The sequence below is a fragment of the Pholcus phalangioides genome, unplaced genomic scaffold (genome assembly GCF_987345545.1).
Source record: "Pholcus phalangioides strain wild (caught in Gottingen) unplaced genomic scaffold, Ppha-v1.0 ptg000172l_1, whole genome shotgun sequence".
Lineage (NCBI taxonomy): Eukaryota > Metazoa > Arthropoda > Arachnida > Araneae > Pholcidae > Pholcus > Pholcus phalangioides.
In genome coordinates this window covers 7,104,629-7,129,241 of record NW_028301637.1, presented here as the reverse complement: position 1 = coordinate 7,129,241, position 24,613 = coordinate 7,104,629, and the positions used below count along the sequence as shown (strand labels likewise).

The window sequence follows — 24,613 nt, the reverse complement described above, 5'->3', positions numbered from 1 at the left end:
TAAAGACTGGACTGCCATATTTAAAGACTGAACTGACAGGCAAAAAACTGAGTCTCAATATGAAACTTGTGGTCGTCACTGACTGATGAATGTTAGGGTGAAACCGAGAGCTTCCAGACTTATGAAAGACAACTGAACGGAAAAAATGCAGCAAATTGCAGCAGATCTTAATCAAGGATCATCTCAAAGGATCTCTGTTTGCCATACAATGCAATGCATCGTATAAGATATAAGAGACAAAGGCCAGTTTGTACACTGTTGCTGTCTGCAGCCAACAAGAAAAAAGTCTTGAATTCATTAATGCATACAAGGATTGGAAAATGAATAATTGGAAACAAGCTATGTGGTCTGATGAATCATGTTTTCAGTTACACCAAGCCAATGGGAGTAGGAAGTATCATTGAGTGAGAATTTGGTGGAAACAGCATGAAAACATGGACGCCAAGTGCATTGCTTCTTCAAGCTGGTGAAGGCAATGTGATAGTTTGGGGAAATGTTTTTCGTACATGCCTTTTGGGTCCTTTAATTCGTGTTCATGAATGTCTGAATAAGACAGCATATTTAAACACCATTGCTGACCAAGTGTGTTGCATCATGGTGATGGTTTATCCCAATAATGATGGCTACTTTCAACAAGCTAATGCGTTCTGTCATAGTGCTGGTGGGCGCAGTGGCCCAGGTCGATAAGATACTCGATAAGATAAAGCACCAAAAGATGTTTAGAGGTGTCACGAGTTCAATACCCAGTTCGTCCTTGTCAGAAAATTTTCCTGACATGGGTACAACAGAAATGGCGACATGACCGTAGAAAATATTGCTACTGCAGGGAGGTCCTCCATTGAGGGGTTAGTGCCCCAACCTCTCGATGAATATAAAAAAACAAGCCTACCATTTGGAATCTGCAATAAATTGTAGGGCCCGGTCTAATTAGCCCTTGTGTGCAGAAAATGACCGTGGTGCGACAAAAATTATCAAAATGTCATAGTGCTGGTATTGCACAAGATTGGTTTGAGGAACATAAAGAAGAGTTTACTTTGCTTAGATGGCCCAAGATCTCAATCCCATTTAGCATTTGTGGAATGAGGTAGAAAGAGCCATCCAGACATCTAGATCCACAACACCCAATCTCACAATATTGAAAAGTGCTATTCATCAAGCATGATCTCAGATTTCACAAAAGACCTATCAAAATTTCGTAGAGTCTAATGGCAATAAGAATCAAAGCTGTATTGAAGACAAGAGGTGACCCAAGGAAATATTGATGAGGTGGTCATGATAAAGGGGCCACTCAGTGCAAACTGTATTGCTTCCCAGAGTGCAAACAAATCTGTTCTGCTGCCATATAGCAGTTTTCAACCTGTGGTAAGTGTATCCCTGGAAGTATGCAAAAAATAATTAGCAATGGCCAATAAAACAGGATCAAAGTAGAAAGCAAGTGCCAAACATTATTTATAGTACAATTTGCAAGAGAATAGGAAATTTTCGAACCATTTTTTTATTCAACAAAAACATGACAACCAGTACAAAAAGACAAAAACAGAAACACAAAAGATAAATGAATTAGGAACATTCACTCTGTGACTCCAAGGGACTAGGGTGTCCTTCCAGTAGATCATAGTTCCCAAAATGTTTTGATCCATCGCCCCTTCTTCATGATTTTTTTTTCTCTCATCGCCCCTGACTCATAAAATCCTATAGGATCCCATGTTATACTCATAGATTCTATCGCCCCCCCCCCCAGGACCATTCCATCGCCCACTTTGGGAAGGGAAACACTGCAGTAGATCTACAAAAAATAATCTAACATCTGTTAGTCTACTGGCAAAAGACTTTTTTTTTTTTTTTTTTGCAATAGTACCATAGACTTCTGGTCACAGTGCTAGGTTCCATAGAACAACCTACCCATAAGTCTAAACCATGTCAAATTGCAACCATCATAAATTTCTTCAAAAATCAGTTAATTGATGGTTAAGGGTTCATGGAATTGATTTTACTCAACATTTTTTTTCCTTTTTCAAGTGTAAAGTAACAAAATAAGCTGTTTAATGTTATGTCATGTGTGCATTAACATTCCATCTCATAAGTGTAATCAATATTACACATATACTTTTTTTAATCAATATAAAAAGCTTGAATATTCATTCAAGAACATAAAAAAATTCATATCCATGTTAGCACTGTGCAGGGATTGTAAAGATTATGTATGCATACATAAAACTGTAAAATTCTAAAAAAGTAAATTTCTTCAATATATAATATTTACAAAATAATTATGACCATACTCAAGACTGTATACATCAATACTGTGATAAAATTACATTCGTTTTTTGTTATCCCCCCCCCCCCAGCATTTTCATTTATTGCTTTATAGTTTGTCTTTTGCAAATAAAAAAATTTTGATATTGGAGGAAATTTCCATCAGAGTACATACACTGGTGAAATAAATTAAGAGAATTAGCATATTTTATTGAATTTCATGAAAAGAACTGAACTGAATGTAAAACCACTGCTTCTAAACAAAAATGCAAATCTTGTATGTCAAATACGTAAGCGTACACGTGTGTGTGTAGGCGGAGCCAGTAGAGAAACAGGCTTTATAAGCGCGCGTAAGTTAAGACGCATTTCGTTCGCTAGCACACCTCGGCGAATTTCTTGGTGTTATTTTGCAGCAATCGGTTAATTCCAAATTGTAACAGTAAAAATGAGTAACCACCAACGTTTAGATGATGGAATGAGGTGGCGAATTGTGGGGAGGCTAGAAGCAGGCCAATCTCAAATCCAGATTTGTAGAGAGTTCAACTTAACGCCCAGCGTCGTATGTAACTAATGGAAACAGTTCCAGGATACCGGACCCATCGAGAGAAAGCCTGGGCAAGGTCATCCAAGAGCCACGACGGCCAGAGAAAATCCAAATTTGTCGATTATAGCGAGGCGTAACAGGAGTGCTACAGCTTCTCAGCTCTCTCGTGACTTGTATGCAGCCACAGGAATCCGTGTATCAAGGGTGACTGTTTCCAAAAGACTTCATGAGAGAGGGTTGTTTGCAAGAACACCTGCTGTTTGCGTCCCGCTCACTTCTACGGACAGGAGAATCTGTTTATGATGGTGCAGAGAGCATAGACATTGGAGTATGGATCAATGGGCGACCGTTCTCTTCACTGATGAGTCCCGGCTCAGCCTAAGCACAGATTCTCGCCGTACGTTCATATGGAGAGAACCAGGGACCCGCTACCTACCCTCCAATGTCCGCGAAATCGACCATTATGGAGGAGGAGGTTTAATGGTCTGGGCAGGCATCATGTTGGATGGCTGCACACCTCTCCATGTCTTTGAAAGAAGCACTGTGACTGATGTGAGGTATAGGGATGAGGTCTTGGAGCCCTATGTCCGCCTTTTTAGGGGTGCAGTTGGCCCTGAGTTCATTTTAATGGACGATAACGCGAGGCCACATAGAGCTCTTCTGCTCGATGATTTTCTAGAGAGTGAGGATATTCGCCGGATGGATTGGCCAGCCAGATCTCCAGACCTTAACCCTATAGAGCATGTCTGGGACGCTCTGGGGAGGGCAATTGCAACTCGCAACCCCCCCCCTCCGGGAACCATCCAGGGAATGAAAACAGCGTTGCTGAACGAGTGGGACCAATTGCCACAGGAAATGATAAACTGCCTTATTTAAAATATGAAATCACGCTGCGAGACCTGTATATCTGTAAGAGGGGACCATACCCCCTATTAACCCATCTATTAACCCATTTTTTTGTTTATTCTGCAACTGCTGTTTCATACCTTCCGACTCCAATGAGTGTTACGCACGATAATGCATGTGTATCCCAATTATTGAATGGTTATTTGTTTTGTATTGTATCAATGTATGTCCATATCAAATTTCATTAAAATCGGTATAATAGTTCTAGAGATAATCGACCAAGTCTGCAAATTCTCTTAATTTCTTACACCAGTGTACATAATCCTCATACTATATAGTGATGCCCCCCTACTTACAACAGTAATTTGTTCGAAGACTGATGATGTATAAGTCAAGATAAACTCAATAGTAATGTCCCTTCCCCCGTCCTCAGGAGGTAAATTTGAAGATTTTCTTGATTACCCATTTGTCTTTTTTTTAATGCCTCTCTTTGGGAAACATCTCTTTTTTAGAACACGATGTCAAAAAGCTTCAAGCTTTGCTCAAAATGCTTGTAATTGAAAAAAAAAATTATTCTTAAGACAAGATGAGATAAATGCAGGTTGACATAAGTCAGGATATTACTGAACTTCTTGCAATTTCAATTTTTTCCCCTGGACTTTGAGGCATTTGATATTACAATTTACATATGCGAAATATTCAAAATCAGAATACTTGAAATAAAATGTGGTTATACCTTTATGCTTTGGTTTAGGCATGCCCATTCTAATGCATTCCTCTATGAGCTCCCTATCAGATGGAAATATCATTTCATCATCCAAAGCAGTAATGGAAGTACTGTGAGAATGATTCTGAGGAGAATAATACCCAATGCCGTCACTTGTATAGTGCCCGTAATTCATTGCCTGCGCATCGTAACTGCTTCTGAAATTGGAGGAAGCTCTTCCATAGCTTTGTGTCTTTCTCTGACTACTGTGTACCTTGGAGCTTTCACGGCTCACTGGAAGATGTGACTGCATACCCGGTGAACGTTGAGATCTTCCTAGAAAGGAGATTTATTTTATTTTCAAATAATGAGTAATTTTTATTTTCAATTACAAAACAAGATAAATTGACTAGCCATATGTTCAGGCAGTCAACCCTGATTGGCTGTAACATATGATACTTGCATTCTGCCAGCTGTACCCGCAGTGATTTTCAGCCACTCAAATTCCACTGAGCTTTTGAAAATTGAAGCATTCAACTGAACAATGGTTTGAAAAATGTTGCTTTTTCAAACTTTAGAGGAGACACAATTAAAGTCATCCCTGAATTAGGGAAACACATTTTCTGCCTTGATTGCAGCTGTGTAAAGTGGCAAAGCAATGTTATCTGTTGGTTTATGCAGAACTGGCTTGAGGAATGTGTAACGGAAGCTATGTGTAATGCTATTCAGTCAAAAAACCAATTTTGCAAAAATGTATCATAGACAGCTATTTGACCCTTGTGCTTCAACAGCTAATTTACATTGTCTGCTTAACTTTTGGAAGCAAGTGTAGTATTTGAAACACTAGTTTATATTAATTTCAAAAAACTTACTTTGAGTTTCTCTCGTTCGAACTTTTGATGAAGGTACTTTTGAGTATTTGTACATTGAGGAACTGGATTCATTATTTACATAACTGCCAATCATTTGTGCTGTCTAATGAAATGACAGAAAAAAAACCCCCATCATAAACAATCATAACAATTTGACAATTTGTTCATCATAAACAATTTGACTGGTATATATCTCCCTCATGCTAGTAGCATAGATCTGCGACGTCTTAGGGGGGAAAAAAGAACATGGGAAATAAATGACATTTGAATATTTACTTTACCCATGTTACCCTATGGAAGTTATTTTCCTGAAATGTTTTGAAACATGTGTTTCAATAGGGATACGCATTCGTGTTTCAGACAAAACTTTGATAGCAAAATAAGGTATCCAACCAGCTAATAAAAAGGGGGAAAATTTGCACATTCATGCTTCTACCTCGAGGGAATATATAAAGTAAGCCTCATCTATTCAGTACTTTGTCACTGACTTTAAACCTTGTTATGAAATTTGAGAACAATTTCAAGAATTTTGTCAGTCTCATCATACTTCTAATAACAAATAAAAATTACATAAAATACCTTATTTGGAGCTGCGTTGTATGAAGAACTGGTCCTCGAACTGCTAGATGATGGATATATATTGCACTTACACTTATCACAGCATTTTCCGGATCTGTCTGTAATGAAAATTGAGCAAAGCTATTAAACTTACTACCCCGGATAATTCAATCGAAAATATTTCTACCATAAACCTAAACCCTCAAACCAATATTACAGCGAGTTTACACAAAAAGTCATAACAAATTCAAATTACTTGAATTATCTTTAATTTCTTTTTTCTTGGGAATACCAGCCTGGATGCATTGCAACAATAGTTTTTGATCTTCTTCATTACAACTGCTATCAGAATCTTGTGAACTCTGTAAAGAAAAATAACCATACATAAACATGAATCAATATATATATATATATATATATATACTAGGGGGGCTCTGCCCCCCCTGCCGCCTTTGGCGGCCAACCCCCCCCCCACTTCTCTCCCGGACATATCTTGTTTATTTCGTCCCACTTCATCAGCGTGCTATGGAAAAGGGGAAAGGGACGTGTGAAAGCACCAGCCTACTGAAGAAGCGAATTTTAATCAAAATAATAATAAAGCAACAAAAAACAAATGAGATTCATCAAGTATCCCCAGAAAACTTCCCCATGGGGGTCCCCAGATTCAATTCGCTGAATTTCAGTGGGGCCCCACACTGGATATATCTTGGGCTACAGATGTGTTGCAAATTTTACAATGTTAAACCACAAAAATCAATGAGATACATTCAGGGGCACCGAATTACAACCTGCCAACATTTCCATGAAGCCCTGACCTGCAAGCTTGTCGGACACCCCCCTGTGAGAATTTTTCATTTTTATCAATTTTACAACGAATAAAATCCAGGGCCCCACATCCAGTAGCGGGGACACAATACACAGATTTTTAGTGGGGCCCCAGACTGGCTATATCTCGGGTTTCGGCTGTGGCAAATTCTACAACAGAAAAGAATGAGATTCATCCAGGGCCCCCAAAATGAAACCTGTAAACATGGGCCCCGACTTGGAAGCTTGTCGGTCATCCCCCGGAGCGAGTGCCATGAAAAATTTTCGTTTGTATTCGTTTTACCAACGAATAAAATCCAGGGTCCCCAAAATGAAACCTGTAAACATAGGGCCCCCGACTTGGAAGCTTGTCGGTCATCCCCCGGAGCGAGTGCCATGAAAAATTTCCATTTGTATTCGTTTTACCAACGAATAAAATCCAGGGCCCCCAACCAATTACCCGGGACACCAATTCGCATACTTTTGGTGGGGCCCCAGACTGGCTTTATCTCGGGCTTCCGCTGTTGCGAATTCTACAACAGAAAAGAATGAGATTCGTCCAGGGCCCCAAAATCAAACCTGTAAACATGGGGCCCCCGACTTGGAAGCTTGTCGGCCATCCCACGGAGCGAGTACCATGAAAAATTTTCATTTGTATTCGTTTTACCAACGAATAAAATCCAGGACCCCCCCCCCCAACCAATTACCCGGGACACCAATTCGCATACTTTTGGTGGGGCCCCAGACTGGATATATCTTTTGCTTCCGCTATCGAAATTTTTCAACGTTAAAGCAGCAAGAAAACAATGAGATCCATCAAGGGCCCCTGGAAATGAAAACTTTTTACTTATACGTGAAATCTTCCCCGGGTACCCCGACCCTGTGTTGGGAGCACTGCTGTTGTGTGTGTATATTATACATATATATACCTCTCGGCATGGACCTCCCCCCACCCACAAAGGAAGGGCTGACAGGGGCCACAACGATTCTTATCACTTTTTGATTTTTCACACTATAAATTAATCACAGAGGGGCCCCTGAAAAGCTGGTTTGGGGGCCCGAAATCTAAATTCCAGCCTAAGGGCTCTGCTGTAGGATGTAGGAGCCTCTTGGTACATGCACATAACATGGTCCCGATGGGTCAAATGGGTCCCGATATGTGAATATCGACCCAATATCGATATATGATATATGATATATGATATCATATCGATATATGATATATGATATCATATCGATATATGATATATGATATCATATCGATATATGAATATGAATGTACGATATATGAATGTGAATATTGATATATGAATCGAACCCACTTCCGTAACAGATTTCCGTCACTCAAAAATTTCACCCACTTCCGTCACTCGGTTGCTTAGCAACAGGCCCTTTTCGAGTTTGTTTGTGATTTTATATTATAGAATAGATAAATTGATTTTCTGTGTGATTGTTCACCATAGAGAATTCTGCAATTTTAGATCTAGCGGCGCCAAATTTTTCATACATAGCACACTTGACCCGACTTAAACGATAGACTACTGTAAAAGTTTGCCAGAGCTGGCCAAATGTCCGAAATGGGCAAAAAACAGTGGTTGAAGTGTGACAACAATGGTTCCTGTGTCTCAACAATCATTTTCAGAATGTTTACTTCAGTTACAGTGATTCCCTAGCAATGCGTTTCAGACATGCATACGCCTTTACAATTGTTTGTCACTTCTTTAATGCTGCCAATATTATGTACAATAGTTCATTCTTTCATAATGGTTTGTCACTTTTTCAATCCTCCCAGTAATTTAAGAACATCTGGACAGCGCTGTATATTATAGCTAGCAAATTATAAAACTCCAAATTAGGTTAAGATCTAGCATGGCATGACTGCAAACAATAACCTCTGATGACTTTCTTGAATTGAAAAAAATTTCATTCATTCAACACTCTTACTATTATAACAATTTGACTTGTGTTTTCATTTTATCAAATCAGTTATTTTATACATACAACACTATGGTTAATAAGAAACAAACTATTTGAAGCTGATTCTAAATGTTCCTATCACTTCTGGAAGTCAAATTTAGACGTGTTGAACTTCTATGCCAACACAGTGGACAATTCGCTGTTGTTTTACTGCCTTTCATAAGGAAAAAATGGATCAAACATTCTGGTGCATATCTGGCATTGATTGTGAAATTAGTGCTGCTCTCTATGCATCAAATTTTAAATGAAATGTAATGACTGAATATTTGTATCATTTTAGGGTCTGTTGCTCTTTGTGGCAAGACTTTTTTTCAATACATGGTTCCTATTGACATGGCAAATCGGGAAAATGAAAAATGGTATGAGATGGCACCTTGTATGCTCTGTTTGTGGACTTAACAAGCACATTTGGCAGCATCTACCATAATCACTTTTTGCATACTCTTTATAAATACAGTATTAGTTGCAAATTTATCGGAATTGTTCAGGATATACACAATAAAGCCTCTTTAAAAATATGAACCAAGTACGGTTTGACATTTTAAACAAAACTCAGATGTGGAGTTCTGCAGGGCAAGATTCCCTTAGTCTTTCATTTAATCTGTACCTAATCGATCTCACCGATAGACTAAATGTATCAGATATCCCTCCTGTAAGAACTGTTAATGAATGCGTTATTCATGTGATTTTTGGAAATTTGCCTAGAAATGTGAAGAAGAAAATTTATGTTCTTAATAATTATTGTGTTAATGCTCATCTGAAAGTTAATGTTGAGAAGACTAAGATTATATGGTTTTTTGTAGATCACCCAATAGCAATACTTATAAATAGTTTCTCTCTGGACAGCCATCAGAGGTGGTGTCAGAGTATACATAGTGCCCTTTCAAGTTCTGGTTCCTTTTATACGGTAAAATTGAAATCCTCTGCTAAAGCTAAAACTGAAATTGGTTTGTTGTACCAAATACTTTTGAAAGGAACAGCTACAGATACAAACATGATACTTTGATTATATCAATCGATCGTTTCACCCGTCTTGTCGTATGGATCAGAAATTTGGGCATCTACATATAGTGAAAACCTCAAAAATATTTTCTGTACCCATATTAGAAAAATTTATTGCCTCTCAAAATTTTGTGCAAATTACACAATCAGAGCTAAATATGATCAACCCCAAACAAAATTCTTCTAAAGAAAAAATTTTTCTTTTTCACCTTTGGATACTAAACATGAAACATGACTTTTTTTAAAAAATTTATTTAACGACACAACACGGATACTGTACCATGAAAAAAAAAAAAAAAAAAAGCAAATGAAAGACAATGTAACAAAACAATAAATACACTATGCACAGCACTTAAGGACCCACTTGGTCTGTTATAGAGCTTAAAAAAATATTGCTATATATACAATAAACGGCATGCTCTTGATTTATTATTTTTTAAAGGTATTTCAAATGTTGCCTTGGCTACCCATTTATATTTTGAATACACATTTCAGAATTTGTTATAGAGTTTGAAAATATAAAACTTTCTTTCTTGAGATTCTTATTTATTCTAAGGTCTGATGATTTTTTTTTTCAAATTTGTTACGAATGGTTGGTCATAGGTAATTTATACTTTTTTGAACAAGGTATTTATTTGATTTGGAGTTGAATACAAGAAGTTGTATCTATTTGAGGTTCTATCGTTATTAGTTTTGAGAATTAAATTATGGTTTTTAGTCATGAAAATTATCATTTCATACACATAAATTTGCCTAAGGTCAAGCATTAAAATTTCTGTTTTTAGTAGATTTGGATTATTAAATGTCATTATCTTACATTTTATACAATTATAGGTGTTAATTAAGCTCTTGATGTTATTGTGGTAGGCACCTCCCTACACTATAATAGCATACGTTACTCTTGATTGGGTCTAAGCATCGAAAACCGTTTTAAGGAGCTCCAGGCTTATAATATTTCTTAATCTATATAAAACTGCAGTTTGTTTTCTAATTGCATTACAGACATTGTTAGAATGGCTATTTCATTTCAGATCATCTTGTACAACTACACCTAAATAGGTATATTCTCTTACTCTTTCTATGTTACTGCAAGAACAGCTTTGAGGGCGGAGGGTATTTACAAATGTGCAATCTTAGTGATATTGGAGTTTCTGGTATTATATCTCTAATTTTTAGACAGGAATTTTTTCTCCTACGCTTGGAAGTAATTTATTTTTTGCTAGGCGCATGTTAATCTGTCTAAGGTCATCTTTAACTTTAGTTAAGAAATGAGAAATATTTCTATCTTCAACATATAATACGGGAGCCGTCGATAAAAACTTACAAACTAATGTCATTTTCTTAGATTTCTCAAAATCATATGACAAAGTCCCCCATGATAAATTACTACTTAAAATTTCTACACTTGGCTTAAATGTTCAATTGCTCAGTTGGTTGGAAGCCTTCCAAAAATATTGCAAACAATATGTCCCCTTCAAAGACCACAGCTCTCTATCGACCACAGTAAATTCTGGGACCCTGCAGGGATCAGTAATTTCCCCACGTTTATTCTTAATATTTATTAACGACCTCCCTCAACTGTACCACTAGACTTTTTGCTGATGATTGCATAATCTACAGTACCATAAATCACGAATAAGACTAAGAACTTCTCCAACGCAATCTAAATTCTATCTCCCAATGGTGCTCCACATGGCAAATGCCTCTCAACATCTCTAAAACGGTTCTCATGAGAATTTCACATCAACTCCCACCTTTCGAATTTTCATATAACTACCTTTCGAATTTTCTATCAATAACTCCTCCACCTATCCCAGGTTTCTCAATATAAATACCTTGGTGTTATCATTTCAGCAGACCTGCGCTGGAATAAACACATAGATTATATCTATCAAAAATGTCTCAATACACTCTTTTTCCTTTGCCATAACCTTAAACACTTTACTCGCGATGTTAGACTCTTCTGTTATCAAACCTATATATTTCCAGTCCTCTCCTATGCCTCCGAAATTTGAGACTCCTCTACACTGCTACCAATACAAAATAAACCCGCCCGCTTTATCTATGACAGTTGGTCCTCCTTTGTGTCTGTTTCCAAACTAAATGCGAACTTAATCTTCTTCCTCTAAGTACTGTTCCTCTGAGTCTAAGTAGTTCCTCTGAGTCTTCTTCCTCTCTACTGTTTTTTTCTGGATTAAATATGCTTTTTAAAATTTTCCATAGAATTTTAAATTTTGATACTACCAGTATTACCTCCAAGCCAACATATATCTCTAGCAGACTTGATCATCCGCTTAAGATAAACCCTATATTCGCTTCCATCGACTGCTTTAAATTTAGCTTCTTTCCACATACCATAACTAACAGAAAATTACTCCCCCCTCCACTGTCGTTGATTCACCCATGCCATTTATATTTTCGAAAAATATAAAACTTTTTTTTCTGTCACCATCAATCACATTCTCATGTTTAGGTCTCGGCCTACATTTTAGCCATGTTCTGGTTTGGTGGCCAACATTATTGTATAAATAAATACAGTGTCATCCACAAAAGATACTATTCTACCATGCAATTTTAGAAGGCGTAATTCATTTATATGAAGCAGAAAAAATGGGGACTAGCACTATTCCCTGAGGTATTCCTTTTTTTATTAATACCTCTTTTTTAATTGCTTATTTCATTTTCTATATGGACTGCCTGCATTCATCCATAATAGTACATTTTGAACCATCGCAACTGTTCACCACAGATTCCAGCTCTCTCTATCTTATGTAATAACAGAGTTAGATCTACATAAACAAAAGCTCTTTTTAAGTCAATAAAAACTGATATTGAGTAATTATTGTTGTTGAAGTATGTTGTTCCAATTTTTTTGTCATATTCATAACCCTAGATACATTAAATTTCATCTGCCATTGATCCTAAATACTCTGTTAAATCAAATTGTTCAAATTGATCTGTTAAAAAATGTGAATTCCCCAAATTTTCCACATTAAATTGTATTTTGTATGGTACCCTATTTAAAATGTGAAATTGATATTTGGATATAAAAAGAGCTTTATTGATACAACTTAGATTCTGTGTAACAAAAGCTTCATTAAAAGTAAAATTCTCAGGATTAAACACAAGGGCATTTGCACCTATTGAAACAGTCTGGAGACAGAAAGTGGGTCTCATGTACTGTTAACTTGTTCTTTCTATTCCGATATAAGATATATATATATTAGTAATTCAAGTAGTAATAATTTACTTATACCAGTAATATTATTGATTTATTAAATTTTGCTATTTCAAACCTATATAAAATTTATAATTTTTTTTTTTTGAAGTATGAAATACAGAGATTTGTGTGAAGATTGATTGTGTTTGTAGCCATTGTTATACACCAAAGTTCTGAATTTTTTATTGTGGTGTTTATGACTTACATTTGTTTACTTATGTTTTATTATAGTTTATTTCTTTTATTTTAATTTCTTCTAACCATGTAGCGAGTTCTTTACTTATACATGAAATAAATATCAAATGAGGAATGGTCAAGGAAAGTCAGAAAAAATTTAAAATATTTGGCAAAAGTCAGGGAAATGAAAGTATTTGATAAAAGTCAGGGAAAAGTTCCGTGAGGGGAAGAAAATGAAAATGTAAACTTAAAAACAAACATTCGAAATCTGGGAGGCTAAGATTTTGAATTATACAGGGTGAATGAGAAGTCCTGGACACACTTTCAAAATTAATAGCAAATTTGCCATTTGGCATACAAAGGTGCACTAAAATACTTATGACTTAGAATTTTTTTTATTAATTCAAAAACATTTCTAATTTCACTCACATATGCTGTAAAACAAAAAAATGCATAATACTTAAAATGCAACAGTGAGTAATTGATGTTTATGTCAATTTGAATTACATAAAACTACCATATTTCAACATAAGCACCCTTTTCCCCCCATTTAGATGTAGTCTGAGCTAAAAAGGGTGTTAAAATTGAAATGTGATAGTTTTATGTGATGCAAATTGCCATAAAAATTAATTTTGCACTGTTTGTGTTGCATTTTATGTAGCATGCCAAGTTTTTCCTTTTACAATGCCACCTGTGCGTGAAATTTGAACTAAATTTGAATGTATTACAAGAAAAAAATTTTAGGCCATAATAGGTGTTTTAGTGCAAACTGCACCTTTTTATGTCAATTGGTTGATTTGTGATTAATTTTTAAAATGTGTCCAAGACTTCTCGTCCACCCTTTCTTTTGAAGTTTTGGACAGGGAAAGTCCAAAAAATAATCAAACTGATTTTGCTGGGAACCCTGCAATAAGAAAATTGGCTTGCTCACATTGTCTCAGAGTTGGAAAACAAATTTCAGCTGGCCACCACTGTGCAGCTAGCATAGACCAAACCTGGGTTCTCCCAATGCTAGTCTATCATGATGCCCACATAATCACTTGGCTGCTAATTATAACTATCTATCACATTTTATAGCACCTATCAAAATAAAAATAACATGTTTCATAAAATGGCTCACACTCAGTTTATTCTGTATATCTTTTACTTTTTCATCTGCAATCTTTGATTCAACTTTCTCTTTCCCAGTGTCCAACAACGATTTCTTCGAGCCATCAGTAGCTTTATTGGAAATAGATTCTTTGCTTTTTGCATCAGAAAAATTATTAGACCCATCATCATTATCACAATGAACATCAATTTTTGCACTCTGGATATTTCCTTCAGTCAGACTAATGATACTTGTTTGCTTCTGTGGTTCATCTAAGTGGATATAAAATAATAAGTACAAACACATGAATAGTTGTAAGTTAAATGAGCAAATTTCCTTCTTTTATATCCAGATATAAATACAGAAAGAATGTTGATTATCAGAGTTAATGTGAACCAGACCTAAATCAGATAATCCAAACCCTAAGAATTTTAGTATCAAAGGGAATAAACAAGCAGACATTTTTCACACTTTGTGAATTCTGTGAACCAGTTTACAGCGACACTAGGCATTTAGCAAAGTTGGTATACTGCATCTAATTCTCAAAATGAATTAACAAAAAGAACCTCAGATAACCAGGAAGTCAGTTAATCAATACTCAGATGATCAGGGTCCTACATAAGCAGAATTAGATTTGTGCTCGTCACCTGTCAGTGTATTTGGAGATGTGAAAAATCATATAAGATAAAAGGTTTTATGCAAGTTGCATAAAATGAGGGTAACACAGGTGCCAATTCCCAGGTTAGAAAAATCTGTAGTTTATCACGTGATGAAACATTTCGGACTGAAAAAAACATAGCATACAAATAAAAGGAGGGAAAACCGGATTTTCAGGATTTCTTTAAATGACCATATGACCCCTTTTTTGCAGGACATTCCCATATTTTTCGCCGTTCTAATTTTTTTAGCAATGATTGGCAATTTTGTTTGATCTTGACATCATATTTTGTGACAATTACCAATTTTCCATACTTGAAATCAAATTGATCATATTTTTCATAAGAAAACATGGTCTACCTGGAGTTGCAAAAACAGAAAGAATATTTTTTTTAGGAATTTTTCATTCAACAGAAGCACAATTTGAAGATTTTTAGGAATTTTTCTATAAACATTTGAAAAATCTAAAGAATGTAATTTTCAACCGGAAGATTTTAATAAGGGTGAAAAATTGGAAGCACTGGCACCTATGGGGTATCCAAACATTATGTCATGGACTAGCACTATAAAGCAACTTCATAACATATATGTTTTTTTTATTCTGGAAATTTAAAAATAATCAAATGCAGTCACCTGAAAGCCTCCAACTTATCGGATTAAAAAAAGTAACTGTAAATGAAACACAGTCAAATCCCGCTATAACAAACTCCAAGAAATTGGAGGAATAACTTTGTAATAATGAAATTTCATTATAAAGGTATTTCAGATTTTTGCATTGTTCCTGTGTAAACTTTTCTGGAGGATTAAAGAAGTTTTAGTTAAAATGAGACTTTTTTCCCTACGACAGTATTCGTTGAAACGAGAATCGACTGTAATATCTACTTAAACTTACTGATACATTTTTTCCTTTCCTCTTTCAAGGGGTTATGTTCTGGTGACTGGCTTTTTTCACTTCCAACAGAACTATCCAAAAATTTCTGAAAGATTAAAATGATACATCATAAGACTGAAAAAAAAAAATTTCCTCAAAATTTTTACTCAACATCAAACTCTATATATGTATTATTCTCTTCCCTTTCCTCAAGTGTAGGTTCATTCTGAATACTATTTCTAAAACACGAATGTTATTTGACCTAAAATATTCCCAAGTCATCTTAAACCTTACTAGCTATAATACCTGGCACTGCCCAGGTTTTCTCTATATACTCTCAGCATTAACCCTTTCAAGATTGATTTTTTTTTCTCTTTACTATATATATCCCACTAGTATTGAAAAGAGTTAAAGAAGTGGCAAACCAATGTAAATAAATAAAATTTTGGGCATTTGCGCCCAATTTTGCCCAAATTTTGGGCTCTGGCGAACTTTTAAAGTAGCCTACCATTCAAGTCGAATCCCACATTTGGTATATATATGCAAAATTTGGTGACAATCTGTCTAAAATTGTAGATTTGTATAGAGAATTATATGTAAGAAGGCAGAAAATGAATTTTATATATATAAAGTTTCGACTTGATTTTGGATAGACAAGTTATACTGTATATGATATGCATATAAACACTGTAATAGGAACACCTTCTGAGTAAATACAAATAAAAATCTACCTGAAAAGGAACTGCATGAGATGGAATGTCATTGATTGCTGCTCTTTGTGGACTACTGTCCAATTCAATTTTTGAATCTTTAGTCACCATTTCTTTCTCATGTATTTCTGAAATGCCAGTTAATAATAATGAGGATACATATATATACATATATATTTATTTCATCATGGAAAAACCTGTAAAAATCAAACAATTCTTTGCAAGAGTTTAAAGAAAATTATAGTACTGGAATTTTGTTCTCATATGCAATGCAATTTTGACACCAAGATATTCTGCGGACCAAGGAAAAAATATTGTAGTAGAGATATTTATCATTATATCAAGAGGCATAATTATCACCATACTGCATAGTGAAATTCATACAGTTTTTGGCATATTTTTCAGTTTAGTTCCACCATGAACTGTTTTTACAAGCATTTATCTCTCAGGCAAAAAAAAATTAGTAAATTAATACAGTTGACACTTGTTATAATGCCCCTCCTTTCATTCTATGGAAAATGTACGTTAGATTGGAAAGTCATTATATCAAATGTTTTAAAAAAATCAATGTTTCGCTTCTCCAGATAACTGTAAACTATATTGATGGAATTGAAAAAAAATTATTTTAATTTGTTATAATATTGCAATAAAATGTATAAAAAAAATTGCAGTTGTAATTACAAATACGCCACAACAGGCAAAATGCCCAACGAGGTGAACTCATTCATTACACTGTATGCATATTCCACTTACAAGAATAATATATTATGGCCAAAATCTACATTATTTTTACTACATGTAGCAAAATAAGTTCACTTGCATCTATATTCTTCTATTGAGAAATTAAGTAAAATTATGCAATAAAACTTAGACTAAGGTAAAAAAATCAACCATGCGGGAAATGGGAGTGAGCCACCATGGGAGAAAATATTGAGGAAAGTTTGCAATGGTGGTGCTAATTAAACACCAGGTATTCTATGGAAGTGATCATTTGATAATTTTTGTCACACCATGGTCATTTTCTGCACACGAGGGCTAATTAGACTAGGACCTACAATTCATTGCCGAATCTGAACGGCAGCCTTGTTTTTTTATACTCATCGAAAGGTTGGTGTGCTAACACCTTGATGGGGACTCCCTGCAATAGCAATCTTTTTCTGTGGTCATATTGACATTTCTGTTGTACCCCTGTATCAGGAAAGTTTCTGACAAGGACAAACTGGGTGTTGAACTCACGACACCTCTAAACATCCTTTGGTACTTCAGGCCAGTATCTTATCGACCTCAGCTACCTCGCCCTTTGTAGAAGTGACAATACATCTTTAAACCATCTTTGTTTCATATCCTTTCATCTCCAAGCATCAAAGTTCAAGGTCAAACTTATTCAATGATGGATTTTTCCATCCTTTTTTGTTAAAAACCTTTGTATGGATAGCGGAGAGTGACATCATCCTTTCATAAGTTGCTATCTGGTGGCAGCATCAGCAGTTGTGAGCTTGGCCTGAGTCAAGTCCGGCCACCCATGTATGGTCCCTTTCAGTGTACACAAGCTCCAAAGAAAGATTCGTTGCCTTTGTAGTCTAGTGGTCTAGGGCATTCATCCAGAAAGTGAAAGGACATGGGTTCAATTCCCCGCAAAGGCAGTTGAATTTACTCTTTTTCCAGAAATTCATCTTTGCAACAGCCAGTTGTTAAAAACCTATGTATGAATAGCGGAGAGTGACGTCATCCTTTTATATTTGGGACCTGTTGTATCGGTCGTTATAATGGATGGTCGTAGTAACGAGTGTTGACTACACTATGGTGATCATTATAACGACTATTTACAGACAAATTTATTTATTTCTATAAATTACTGCTTCCACATTTGTCTTTATTCATTGTAGAATTATTATCCCCTGTAGGAATATTGGTGACTTAATTGGATTTCTTTGATGATCAACTTTTTGTTTGTGCCATTTTATCTTGTTCTTAGAAGAAAATTAACACGAGCATTAAATGATACAAAACACAATAAAATTGTGTATAAAGAAAAAAAAACAAATTTACTAAATAAGTTTCTTGAAAAATTCTATCAAATCTTTTTTGACATATTCAAACCTATCTAACACATGAGTTATGTTACATTCTTAGATTAAAGAACCTTACCACTGATCAACTTTTCAACTATTTCAATATCTGAGTTGTTTTTGAAGACTTTCAACCACTAATTTTTATTACGACTCTACAACTCTTTTTCCTATATACTGTATAATTATATTAGTTTTACAAATAATTACTACAAAAAATAGTTGATCATGGGATATTTCCTTGATTACTTTTCTTTCTCTGTCAGTCTCTGGTATTGCTAACAACGTGCAGTTATTCCCCCTAATAGAAAAGTTCACTAAACTGCACTTTCGTGTCTTATGCATTCAGTAGCAACAGCGGAAACTATGTTGATATTTTCGGAGACAGATGTCAGTAGATATCCTCAGAACAGAAGCTAGCGAAGAGTTTAAAAATGGCCCAAACTCAATTTAAAAAATATATTTTTGTAAAAGTTTCAAAATTTTTTCAAAAATATTATTTTTAAGGGATTGGCCATAGTGTAAAGGATATTATTGTATTGAGAATAGCTGAGATTTTAGTCACCAATCTTAACATTAGATCAAAGGCAAATCTAAATAAGAGTTAAAATAAATGTCATATCGCGTATCATTATGACAAGTTTCACCATATTTGCTTTACACACAAATTATTTTGTGAACGTGTGCATGCCTGTGCTTTCTACAGCAAGGATTTTCAAAATTTTCCTATAGCAATTCTCCTGAGCATCAAAAATCTGCACGCACCAACTATGAGCACCAAAAACATATTCACACCTTCCTTATGTATTAAAATTGCATTAAAATATTGCCCACAAAATGCTTATCCCAGAGGTTGAAAAATTTGAAAGTTCTTGCACTTCTCTTGAGAAAAACAATCATCTCCCCCCCAAAAAATCAAGTATTTAGTATCACTGCATTAAACTTTTTCAGAGTATTCTTAATGATTGCCTTTCAACTTCTGTAAATATATACTAAATTTAGAAAGTTTGAGCATGTAGATATGTGAAAATTACAGACTAATTATCATACTTTTCATTATCAGACCTATGGAAGTACAGTTGGTCTTTGGTATTCACAGATTTCATATTTGCAGTTTTCATATTAGATGGATTTATTTGCACAACACAGATGAATACAAAAAAAAAAAAAAACGGATTAATACACAGCATTCATTTTATACATACAATATTGACAAAATCATTAATTAATTAGGAGGCAAGCGGGCAATTCACATGAACCAATGCTAAAGAAAAAAAAACTTGGTCATGATTATTATGTGAGTGTTGTTGAGCTGGCAGAGGGAAAACAGAGAAATTATATGCCCTGACTGGTTCCTACTGCCATGTTTGACAACAATGAACTCCAGAATTAAGAGGTCTTAAAAACATTATTATACATACAAGATATACGTTGACTGGATGTTGTGAAGATATTTATTATTTTAGATGTTAATTTTTTAAGGAAGGAAAAAACTCATCTCTGCCTCTACCGGGAGTCGAACCCGGGTCCCTCGATTGCCGGACGAGTGCTCTGACCACTAAGCTACAGAGGAGATAGAGATTTTCCTTCGCTAGAGCGTATATATGCCGAACGGAACCGTGCAATGGACGGTGAAACCGATCAGCTAATAGCTCATGGACGACGAGCCACCAGATGGCAATCGAGGGACCCGGGTTCGACTCCCGGTAGAGGCAGAGATGAGTTTTTTCCTTCCTTAAAAAATTAACATCTAAAATAATAAATATCTTCACAACATCCAGTCAACGTATATCTTGTATTAACAAGTGGAGAGCGACATTCATGTCATTATTATACATATCTTCAAGGCATAAAGACTATCAATGAGACCAGAAGATTAGTTTCACTTGTGTTAGGGCCATTATTTTGATTATGAGATTGTGATCCCATTTCTGAATAGTTTCATGCATCGGTGCTGGATTGTACAAAAATGATCAAAGCAACTGTAATTAGGATTACCCCACACAGATATACAATAATTAATGTGAGATTGAACATGCGAATGATAAAGCATTGAAAAAAAATTTTTTGTTCATATAATTTTTGTTACGATAAAAAATTCAAATATTTTTCTGAGATTGATGCAAAGGTTATGTATATGAATTGTCCAATTTAGATTATATTGCAAGATTATTCCAAGCAATTTAATAGAGTTAGTGATTGAGAGAGTATATGAGTCAGTGACAATGTCTTCAAAATTTATAATACGTGGTCCAGCATAGAGCAGCATGCACTGGGTTTTAGAGGGATTAAATTTCAAATTATGACTTTGACAAATATATGATGGGAGAATAAGTTGAACGTTTCTGCAGAGGGTCTTAGTATCGGAAAAGAAGAGACGTGTCATCAGCGTATATGTGAACTTTGGCAGGATTATTCACTTTAAAAACATCATTAACATAAAAAATAAAAAGTAACGATCCTAAAATCGAGCCCTGTGGTACACCAATTTTAATACAGAGGCAGCCTGAGGAGATGCCCTGAATAGATACATACTGTTTGTGATCGCTGAGGTACAACTTCAGCAAATTATGGGCAAGTCCACGTATGCCACAATGATATAGTTTTTCTAACAGAATACCCGACAGAACTGTATCAAATGCCTTGGGTAGATCGACGAATGCTCCTAAGGTAAATTGACGATTGCAAAGAGATTTTCTCGAACACTATCCAGAAGTAAATGAATGGTCATTTCAGTCGATCTACCCACACAAAGTCCATTTTGGTTGTGATGGATTAGATTAAATTTTCCAAAGAAATTATCAAGTCATAGAGCAGTGATTTTTTCAAAAATTTTAGCAAAAATTGAAAGATTGCATACTGGTCTATAGTTACTCATAACTAAAGAATCACATTTATTCTTATAAATTGGAGTAACTTAGGCAAGCTTGAGCGCATTGTGAGAAACGGAATTAGGGATGCAGCAATTGAAAATTTCAATTAAAATGGTTGAGAAACACACATTTTACGTTTTTCTCCATCAAGCCGTCAGATCCAGGGCCTACGCCATATCTCACCTTCTTGGATGCCTGCAGGAATTCTTGAGTAATGATCATTTGAAAATAAATACTACGACTATTGGAATTCAAGATATGCACACCGTTTTAAGCTGAATTAGAGTTTAAAAATTGGTTAGAGTCAGTAAAGAAACTGTTAAAACTGTCAGCTATCTCTCTCTAGAATCATTCGTAGTGTTATCTCTTTCCTAAATTTTTCTGGAAACACTGTTGAGGTACTAATTATCATATTGGAACAAAATATAAGTTGATCATGTCCAATAAATGTTTCAAAAATCCCTCTTAAAGGTTTTTCTGGTGCTTCTGAAAATATTTATACAAGATTGTTGCTTAAATGTTTCTAAAAGTGTAAAACTTGCAAGGAAAATTCAAAATATTGACAAAGGTTAGCTTCATTGCTGCAGTTTCCCGTTATTAGGGCACCAATGAGTCTACAGTCACATATATCAAGAGATAAATACTTAAAATTTGATCAGCCATTGCTGTAGCTACACCTGCTACTGTATGGCCATGGATCCACATGTCTCTCATGTAGAAAGTGCTGTTTTCTGTGGGTGCGATAAAAAAAAGGTATACAAGTTATGTATTACATATCTTGCACAAAAACCGCCATTATATAATCTGGAAATCCTAAGAATTAGAAGTCCAGTTCACAATGAGCAACATAGCAAAGGAAATTTAAATTGGAAATGGATTGTTTCCATGAAAAAGACCCATCTGCAGTACATTTTTATATGTATAAAAATTGGTAAAGAACAACTTGTTACAAATTAACTGTTAACTGGAATTTAGGAGAAATGACTAACAGACATTATGTTTTCTTTTCGGAAAGCATCAAATTTGAATCACTGGACCACCCCCTCCCTGTTCTACTTCTTCCATACAAAACCAGATACTGTAAAAATGAGATGCCTAAAGAACAAAATTTTAGGGTTTAAGTTATTTGTAGATTTTCCATATTCGCGATCACCCCTAGAATGTAACATCTGCAAATATGGAGGAATGACCGTATATGCATAGAGAAAATTTTCATGGACAAGATTGAAAACCAAACTCACCAGAATCTTTCTGCTTAGGCATTCCCATTTGAATGCATTCCTCAAGCATTGCTTGGTCTTTTGCCAAAAGTTCATCGTCTGATGCTAGGGTCAGTGAGCTAAGAGAACTGCACCGAGAAAAGTTTATGGGAGTATTCTCAATCATATGGCACCTAGTTTCTTCCACGCACCCATCATAAAGGTTGGTATCACACTGGTATAGAATGTTTGTCTTGTTGGATGTATTCGTTTGCTTCTCAGAGAGTGATACAGTACTATCACAGGTTTTCAATTCAGGGTTGATTTTTGATGCATCTTTACTTACATTAAGTGCTTCAGGGAGCAAAGAAACTTTAACTTCTGTAAACAAAAAAGAACATTACCTGTTTAAACATAAGTAACAAAATTTAGTTTTATTAAGTAGCCAGTTAAATTACAAGTTTTCTTTTAAAGCTATAGATCCTAACCTGGGAAGGTGTAATTGATAGAGAGATATGCTGTTTATGTTAAGTCTACAAACGTATATCAATATTTCATTCACAATCGGGCACACACTAGGCACTACTATGCACAAGGAACTACCTAGTTCAACAAATACAAAATGAAAAATAATAATAAAATAAAGACTAAGGCTTATAGGTAATTAAAGTCTATATCACAATTTTTTAGAAATTACACACACACACATATATATAAAATTAGAGATAAAATGAGAAGACGTCTAATAACATAGCCTTTGTTGGAATTTTTGATAAAAGAAAAGAATTTAAATTTAAAGTTAATTTTCTCACTAATTTCAATTCTAATATTAGTATTAGAATTTTTGTAATAATGCAAAGGATTTTTTAGAAGCTTTTTCTGAATTTTTAAATATCTTGAGTGGCAATGGTTATCCGTCTTCTTTCATGGGTTTCAAACTTCACCCATGTTTTTCAACTTGTTAGCTCATGTCACGTGGTATAATGACGGTATTTGTAATGAAATATCAAATTTTTTGGTAGGTTGTATTTTATTTTATTCTTCAATTTTCACATTTTCAACTTTTAAACACACTTTTGTGTAAATTTCTACTAAATATTGTGCTACTCATGCGATTTTTCATGTTTTTGGTTATAATTTTGTATTTTCTCATATTTGCTTTTTGACTTCTAAAGCTTTTTTATCGCAAAAATGTCGGGGAAACTGACGGTAAATTTATGCCTATATTAGACCTTGGCCTACCATCATTAGAAACATTTTTGCAGTTTGGAGCAATGTGGGGGGGGGGGGGGGGGTTTCCCCCTTGAGAACAAACTCCTCATTGATCCATATTATTTTTCCATTTTATTTCAATTTCTTCTAATTTATATATATAGTAGCTATAATAATCTATTATAGTCTTAAATCTATAATCGAGTATCTTGGAGATATTTTAAAGACCTTCAACTGTGATCAAAAGCGTATTGGACAGAGTGTACTGAACTGCCCGAGTGCAATGGGGTGCTCTGCCTTTCTGTCAAACAATCCTCAATCAATCAAATTTATAATTTCAATTTATTTATTTATTTAATTTCAATTTATTTATTTATTTAATTTCAATTTATTTATTTATTTAATTTCAATTTATTTATTTATTTAATTTCAATTTATTTATTTATTTAATTTCAATTTATTTATTTATTTAATTTCAATTTATTTATTTATTTAATTTCAATTTATTTATTTATTTATTTAATTTCAATTTATTTATTTATTTTAATTTCAATTTATTTATTTATTTAATTTCAATTTATTTATTTATTTAATTTCAATTTATTTATTTATTTAATTTCAATTTATTTATTTATTTAATTTAATCAAATTTCTGATTGCGCCTTTGCGATATGATTTTATACATCTTTCCATGATTCTTTATTATCCGTGCCCATTGCACTTTGACTTTAACTTGATTAATTTGATTCTTCTTTTTACATAATTTTTAATTTCCTTTCACTATATCTTTGACTTTTATATGTAATCTTTGACGTATCAATAAATAATGGTTTTGCCGGAGATGCCCTGGACCTCCCCCCCTTCTGGGGGGGGGGCGAAGAGCTTACGTTGCTTCTTGCGACAGAGCCTGGATGTCTCGCGGTTTCTCCAGTAGCTATAATACTCGGCGTCTGGTTTTCTTCAATGAGGC

General features: G+C 34.7%; 1 protein-coding gene across 2 annotated transcripts in view; it reads right to left on the bottom strand.

Moving 5' to 3' along the window:
• The window catches only part of LOC149063643 (uncharacterized), a 76,048-nt gene that overhangs the window by 17,303 nt on the left and 34,132 nt on the right, over window positions 1–24,613 (bottom strand). The window contains exons 11-18 of one of the 2 annotated variants that reach the window (XM_089255805.1): window positions 22,474–22,812; window positions 16,312–16,418; window positions 15,602–15,686; window positions 14,083–14,324; window positions 6,039–6,144; window positions 5,804–5,901; window positions 5,225–5,327; window positions 4,383–4,688 (exon numbers count right to left, since the gene is read on the bottom strand). In XM_089255805.1, coding sequence (XP_089111931.1) covers window positions 4,383–4,688; window positions 5,225–5,327; window positions 5,804–5,901; window positions 6,039–6,144; window positions 14,083–14,324; window positions 15,602–15,686; window positions 16,312–16,418; window positions 22,474–22,812 — 1,386 coding nt within the window. The remainder of the gene's footprint in view (window positions 1–4,382; window positions 4,689–5,224; window positions 5,328–5,803; window positions 5,902–6,038; window positions 6,145–14,082; window positions 14,325–15,601; window positions 15,687–16,311; window positions 16,419–22,473; window positions 22,813–24,613) is intronic. The other variant, XM_089255807.1, reaches the window with a different exon arrangement.